This window comes from Anastrepha ludens, chromosome 2 (assembly GCF_028408465.1).
Source record: "Anastrepha ludens isolate Willacy chromosome 2, idAnaLude1.1, whole genome shotgun sequence".
Classification (NCBI taxonomy): Eukaryota; Metazoa; Arthropoda; class Insecta; order Diptera; family Tephritidae; genus Anastrepha; species Anastrepha ludens.
Genome location: NC_071498.1, coordinates 54543116 through 54551216, shown reverse-complemented (window position 1 = coordinate 54551216; position 8101 = coordinate 54543116). Strand labels below are relative to the sequence as shown.

Genomic DNA, 8101 nt, shown 5'->3' with positions numbered 1-8101 from the left:
TTTTTTAAAACCGATAAACATTTTTTTGTTTATACACAATTTAAGGCCAAAACTATTCCAAAAAAAAAATTTTTTTTTTGAGAAGCCGCCATTTTGTCAATAAATTTTTTTTTGCTTATTCCTTCGATTAATTACAAGAATATACAATACTTTAATCAAATCCGTTTGGTTTTTTCATTTCAGATAATCCACTTCGGAGATATAGTGGTCACCGTAAAACGTCTTTTTTTGGAGGGGTTCCTGGAAATCTGCTGTAGCAGCTATAAAAACTGTCATTCTTGCAAATAAAATTTTTTTAAATATTACTCAAAGTTACCATAATATGTGTACAAAGGCTTAAAACAATTAATTCAGAAGTTTTCTCAGGAAAATTTTTTTAAAAACCTCATTTTTCAGGGCTTCTAACTAGATGTAACCCCTTAAATTTTTACAATTAGATTTCAGTGCCATTTGGTGCGTAAATATTTTCCAGAAGTATTTTTCTTTCCTTTAGTAAAGTAATTATTATTATTATATTATGTTTGGCATATCAGCCGAATCGGACCATAAACACGATTTGTAGCACTCGCCAAACCTTTCCATAAAATTCTTAAACTTATTTTTTTAAGCACGGTAGACCTAAGTAGCTAGCGGGCTCCATTAATTAGTGAAATATTTCACAATGCTTCAATAAATAATAATAATAATATTATTTTAAGATATGTCTGTATATAATAGCTATACAAATTTTATTAAATATTCTGTTAAGATTGGATCAAGCTAATGTTGTCCTCAATAAAGAATACGCAACGATTGATTAGTTTTTTATCTCGTAAATTTTAAGGAAAGTTGCATCGTTTATTTACTTTCATTTTCGTCATATTTTTTAGAAATATTTTAAATTGTACTCGTTTACAAATATTTAAAGCCTTTTTTTCAATTTTAGTTACAAGAAGTATCGTTAATTTAATACTATATTTTAAATATTATTTACAATCGTAAGTCTAATTATTTTTGTAGAAAATAAAATATGCAAATAAATAACAATCAATATTTATAATTAACAAAATATATATAGTATTTAGAATTACTTTACAAAAATAATTTACTAATTTATTTGTCTCAAATATTCACATTAATAATTCGGCTAAATTGTCCGTAAGCCATTGAGCGCTCTGTACAATCTCCCTCTTCTTCGCTCTCTCTTTCTTTCCAATCGCACTCCCTTTCGTTTTTGCTCAGTATAGCAATTCTTTGTGATGGTCATAAGCACTCGCCCACACCTTAGTCTTCGCTAATTCTGGCCATTCTATCAATTTTAGATCGTCACTTATATTCAAACATTTTATGCTTGGTTCACTTTTCTTGAGCTGTTCCCACGTCAATGTCGCCATACCGGATATTTGCTCGTCGTTGGGATTTCCCCTGCGCGCGAATTGTGTCCAAAAGCCGATCATGCGTTCTATTGTGCGATATTCGCGACTTTCCTTTGGCAAACGATGTGAAAATAGATTTGAAAATATAAAAGAAAGTTCGTCACCATGCGCTGCACCCCTTACGCCGCGTCCAAAACGAAAAATACGATACGGATGTGGCAATTCTTCAGAGTCGAAATCGAAGCGATAGAGATAAAGTGGCGCTCCGGCAGCGTATGCCCAACGAGAGCGTATCAGGCGGTAAAGAGGGAGGTGAAAGTAAGAATGTTCTATTATCTAGGAAAGTAAAGGCAAGTCAGAAAAAAAACTTTAAAAATTATCACATTTTTAACTTATAAGTACTCACTTTTTTATATTCTTCAACCGTTGGTATTTTGCCATTGACATGCGCCGTCTTTAGCTTCTCCACAAATTTTTCGTTCTCATCACTGTCGGCAACTTCAAAGGGCACAAACTGTTCCAATGAATAGGTTTTATGTTTTTGAGCCAAGCCCGCGAATAGTTTAGCGCCTGCAATGATATGTTGTTGTTATAAATATTGCATATGGGTTATGAGTTACTTTTATCAATTTTAAATAGAAGAAGGTGCGGTATTTTAACCCTCCGTTGGGCACTCGGGTCTGGCCAGACGGGCTTTTTCGACATTGAACGTGAATTTAACATATTTCTATTATAGCCGAAGTCATTGGCTTCTAGGCAGCTTCCTAAAATTTAATTTTTTTTCGATTTATGGATATAAACTTTTAAAAAGGATCCTTGAAAAGGACGAAAAAAAGGTCAGTACCGGGTGCTCAACCGAAGGTTTTAAAAAAGGCGTCCAACGGAGAGTTAAGGCAAATGTCTGCTTCAAACCTTTAATTTTTCTTTTTGCATAAATTGAGTAAACTTATAAAAAAGTCGTATCTAGAAACCCAAATTTGTTAAAACAAAAAATCGAAAATCATTCAACCGATTGTAGTACTTTTTTTTGTTATAAACCTTTGAAATGTTTACTGCCGCTCTGCATTAATTAAATTTGCCCATTATTTCTTATTACTCATAAAATTTTAAAAACAGAAGGAAGATTTTATGCAAAAAAAAGTTTGTGTGTATTTTCGTTAAGTGGAAATAAGCAGGCAAAGAGCAGATGGAAAATACCTCTGTTTTCTATGCTTATTTGTATATATCTTTCCGCTTTGTTTAAATTTTCATAAATCTCATATAATACTAAGTACGCACCCTGTAAAAAGATCAGACCCTCATCGGATGTATGGCCAACCAATAGTGGTATCGCATTGCCCCACGCCGTTTTCATCATTTCTCTAATCGGTTTTGGTATCACACATTCAGGCGTCACGTATGGCTCCACGCAGTACACGAAAGGCGACGATATATTCCGTGCGCGATCCTTCGCTGTTAATGTCCGACTCTCCAGTGCAATCAGATCTTTCGCTTTACATTTTTTCAAAAAATTTAGCACATCCTTATCGTCATCCACACCTTTGTAGCCAGCCAGCTTGGCGAGATCAAAGCCACGATAAACTTGATCCTCTGTGTCCCACAAAGGCAAGGCATTACCCGACATTAAAATGACGCGGTGGAAGATGCCTTGCGTCTGTTCGGTAAGCATCATACAATGCGCAGATGTAGCACCAGAACTTTCGCCAAAGATAGTAATACAATTCGGATTTCCGCCGAAGCTTGAGCAATTGTTTTTCACCCATTTGATAGCTAGCACTTGATCTTTGAGGCCAGCGTTGCCAGGTACATTTAGTTCGGGTGTTTTGAGTGAAAGAAAGCCTGTGTGGGTGAATGAAGAAAATTAAAAATACATTTAGCAGATATTTTCTTACGAAAATATTAAATATGTACACACACTTACCCAACACCCCCAGGCGGTACTGTATCGTTACCAGCACAACATCTTTTTCCATGAAATAATCAGGTCCACACCAATCACGTGTAGCCTCACCGGTGTAAAATCCACCGCCATGTATCCATATCATAACAGGCCGTGGCTTATCAGGTTGTGTCTGTGCGAATGAAATTTATTGCAAATTATGTTGGGTTGAATATTTTGTCATGACTCCTGCATACTAACATTATTCGTATACACATTGAGGTAGAGACAGTCTTCCGATCCTTCCAATACTCCGGTTATGACATGGTTTTGTACCGCCATTTCTTTGGTATTTTTACAATCTCTTACTCCCTCCCATGGTATGGGTCGTTGAGGCGCTCTGAAGCGTAGCTCGCCTACAGGTGGTTGCGCATAGGGTATGCCCTCGAAACTGTAGTAGGGAATGTCGTAAAGAGTCAACCGTTTAACGCCCTCCACTTTTCCATACTCAGTCTCCACAACTGATGTTTCGTCGGTTGTGTGTCGATTCTGTTGGTACTTGTGTTCGTAGACTCTAGAGTTTAGATGAGAAAAAAAAAGAGCATTGAGAAAAGCTGCATTAAATTACGAATATTAAATGCGAGTACATACATATGTACATACATACATAATAATTTTATAAATTTCTATGAAAGAACATCACCCAAAAACTAATAGGCCGATTTAGTATTTTTTGGAAGGTTATTAGCTTCGGATGGTTCATGTATTCCATTCGTTTTAACAGAATGATGTCTTCTACAACTACATAATATGTCGTACATATATATCTATTTAAAAGAATAATTTATTAAAAAGCAGACATAAATGCTACAAAAAAAACAACGAAATTGCTGAGAAAACTTCAATACGAATCGAGTTTACGAAAGCTTTGCTAAAGGGTGTTTTTTTTAGAGGTTAGGTTTTCAAGATGAAATAAAACGTATATAATTTAATGTTATGGCCAAGAATTTAGCTTTATTATAAAGATAAGGGTTTGCCATTATGTTTTAAAAATGATTTCGGGCAAGTGGCCGCCGCGGTTGGCTTGAATAAATTCCAGCCGAGAGGCCCAATTTTCGACCACTTTTTGCAGCAATTGGGGCCGTATGTCAGCAATAACGCGCCGAATATTCTCTTCCAAAACGTCAATCATCTCGGGCTTATCTGCGTAGACAAGCGACTTCACATAGCCCCACAAGAAATAGTCCAACGGTGTTATATCGCACGATCTTGGAGGCCACGCCACAGGTCCACGGCGCGAGATAATGCGCTCACCAAAAGTTTCCTTCAATAAATCGATTGTTGCGATGGCTGTATGGCATGTAGCGTCGTCTTGTTGGAACCAAAGGTCGTCCACATCAACATCGTCCAATTCAGGCACGAAAAAGTCATTAATCATGGCCCTATAGCGCTCTCCATTGACTGTAACATTATGGCCGGCTTCATTTTTAAAGAAATATGGACCAATGATTCCCTCTGCTCATAGAGCACACCAAACAGTGACTTTTTGAGTATGTAACGGCGTCTCAGCAATGGCTTGTGGATTATGTTCACTCCAAATGCGACAATTTTGCTTATTGACATACCCATTCAACCAAAAGTGAGCTTCATCGCTGAACAAAATTTTCTTGTGAAAATCGGGATCGGTGGCCATCTCGTTTTGGGCCCATTCACCGAACGTGCGACGCGCTTGATGGTCGTTCGGCTTCAATTCTTGCACGAGTTGGATTTTGTAAGCCTGCAAACCAAGATCCTTCCGCAAAATCTTCCATAAAGTGGATGGGCACATCTCCAATTGCTGCGCGCGATGGCGGATGGACTCATTCGGGTCTTCTTCGATACTCTGCTCCACAGCAGCAATAGCGTCTTCGGTGCGCACTGTACGACGTCTCTGAGGATGCGTATTATCCACTAGAGCAAACGTGGTGCGAAACCGATCCATGGTTAATCGAATTAGTGACTCTGATGAACGATTATGTCGACCGAATATTGGACGCAGCGCGCGATGCGTCGCGCGGACCGAACCATTATTTTTGTAATGAATTTGCACGATTTGCAAACGTTGTTCAGGTGTAAGTCTATTCATTATGAAATGGCAAACCAAACTGAGCATAAATCAAGTGACAGCTGTCAAAAAGACCATCTACGAAAAAAGTAGTGCCAACTTGAAAACCTAACCTCTAAAAAAAACACCCTTTACTTATTTTTTTCTTTTTCGAAAATATAAACTTACTGAAGTAAATAATAAAATAAAGAGGTCAGCCAAAAATTGTTTAAGCAAACTGGAATAAACAGATATTTTTGAGTAGCGTTGCCACCTAATTCTTAGTTACAAAATAGAAGCTCACTACAAAACTTAATTAATAGCTATTACACAAAAGGTGCTTAAAAAAATTTAATAAATAATTTTTTAACGGTGTTGCCATCTAATTTTTAATTATTAAATGGAAGTTCAATACATAACTGAATTAAATATTAGAATATGGATATTAAACAAAAGATGTTTAAAAACACTTTAATAAATAAATATTTTTGAGCGGTGCTGCCACCTATTTTTTGATTAAGTTCATTACAAATCAATTACATTGGTTGACAAATTTTGTTCGGGGCAGGTTGACTAATTAGTCAACCAACCCCAGTCGCTCCTACTTTCATGATCATCTCTCATGGAATTGCTCTATAGTCTTCTGTCACTGAGGACTTACAAAAGAAAATCTGAAAAGGGTAATTGTCCATAATATATCATAGAAAGAGCTTGCCACGCGATTATCTTCGATAATGAAAGCATAAACGCCACGTCAAAGCAATACCAAATCCCGTACAAAACGTTGCATCGTTATGTAACTAAACTAAAAAATAAGTTAGAAAGTAATCCTAACCTCACGAGAGCTGATTGAAGACGGCTGCTGATATTTATTATGGATTGACACCGTATGAGACACGCAAGTTTGCATTTGAATACGCAAAAAGGAATAATAAAACTATGCCTGAATCATGGAAAACAAAATTAATGGCTGGCGAAGATTGGTTTGTTAATTTTTTAAAACGTCATCCCTCATTATCAATAAGATCACCTCAAGCTACGAGCCTGAGATTTAAAGTGAGAGAATTAAAGATTGTTTGTTAGATTTATCAAAGTTCTTTGTGACCTGAAAAAGGATCTTGAATTTAAGTCTGTTTATTTTAATTAAAAAGTTTCTAACATTTAGTAAATTTTTGTGTTTTATTTTATTCCAATCCATCCTCTTAATTTGTACTAATTACTACCTAAGTCAACCTACCCCATGCATATAGTCAACCTGCCCCGGACATGGGGTATGTTGACCAAGCGTCAGGGGTTTACAAAATAAGTATTATAATAGTGAATATATAGGTCATATTATCGTATCTTAGGTACCTGAATAGTTCTTTTATCGGTAGCAATTGTTGTTTTTGTTATATTAAATTAAACATCAGAGATATACGAGCTTAAGTCAAAAGTTAGTCAACCATCCCCGGGCTCCCCTATATACTAGAATAATTTTTGAATGGTGTTGCCACCTAATTTTTAATTATTAAATAGACGTTCAACACAAAACTGCATAAAATATTAGAATATGGATATTAAACAAAAGGTGTTTAGAAAACTTTAGTAAATAAATATTTTTGAGTGATGTTGCCACCTAATTGCAATAAAAAATAATATTAAACAAAAGGTGTTTAAGATAACTTTAATACAGAAATATTTTTGAGTGGTGTTGCCACCTAATTTATAATTTAAAAATTTCAAGGTTCGTAGAAAAACAGAAATAAATATGGAAATATGTACATACAGTGGTGGTCACGATTTTAGCACACTATACACAACCTTGACACTGTCCCACTTTCCTCTTTGCTTTTCGACAATTCACTACGAATATTTTTCTCTGGGTGTTGTTTACAATTAAAATAACAAGAACCGTTATAATCCGTAGCATTTGTTTTGCAATTTTTTTCTTAAAATTCAGTTGAGTGCAAGAGCTGCTTGTTTGAGCTGGACACGAAGTTAGCACATATCAATAAATAATTCCTCCCACTAAATTTTTTCTAAGTATTTGAACTTTATGGTAAGTTTTTATATTTTAGCTATTATGTTGATTGTAATTAATGTGAAAAAAAATATGTTAGACATGGCGAAAGGTTCTTGGTGCTCCGAAGCGCAGCGGGAAGTAATTCAACGTATGAATACTTCTGGGAGCTCTGTGTCTGAGATATCCCGACTTCTAAGGTGTTCACGCAAAATGATTTATGATGCTCTGGCTCATATTAAGCGCCATAAGACATTTAAGAAGGTAAAACAACGCCCACGACGCCGAAAGACAACAGCTAGGGAGGATTTACTAATATGCAAAGCCTCGCGAACAGACCCTTTTAAGAGTTCTAATGCCATGAAATCGCAATATTATCGGAATATGGAATAAATGTTTCTTCCAAAACCATTAGAAGGCGTTTAAATGAAAACGGGTTGCGTGGGTGCATAGCTCAACACAAACCTTTGGTGTCAAAAAAAAATTTGGAGGCCAGGCTGAACTTTGCAAGGGAACATATCCATAAACCAATAAATTTCTGGAAATATATTTTATGGAGCGATGAATCGAAGTTCTGTCGTCTCGGATCTGACGGGAAATAATATGTTTGGAGACCGCAAAATAAGGAACATGATCCTCGCTACACATGAAAAACGGTGAAGCATGGTGGTGGAAGCGTCATGGTTTGGGCATCATTTTCCTGGCGAGGTGTTGGACCCATACACAAAATAGATTCGCGTATGGATCAATATGTTTACAAAAACATACTAACTGATGTCATG

At 36.1% G+C, this 8101-nt stretch overlaps 1 protein-coding gene across 1 annotated transcript in view; it reads right to left on the bottom strand.

The window, feature by feature from the left end:
• Window positions 1-620: 620 nt before the first annotated feature.
• The window catches only part of LOC128871301 (esterase B1), a 28773-nt gene continuing 21292 nt past the window's right edge, over window positions 621-8101 (bottom strand). The window contains exons 2-6 of the mRNA XM_054113324.1: window positions 3496-3808; window positions 3277-3427; window positions 2634-3194; window positions 1762-1925; window positions 621-1691 (exon numbers count right to left, since the gene is read on the bottom strand). Of these exons, the coding sequence (XP_053969299.1) occupies window positions 1218-1691; window positions 1762-1925; window positions 2634-3194; window positions 3277-3427; window positions 3496-3808 (1663 nt within the window). The 3' untranslated portion in view covers window positions 621-1217. The remainder of the gene's footprint in view (window positions 1692-1761; window positions 1926-2633; window positions 3195-3276; window positions 3428-3495; window positions 3809-8101) is intronic.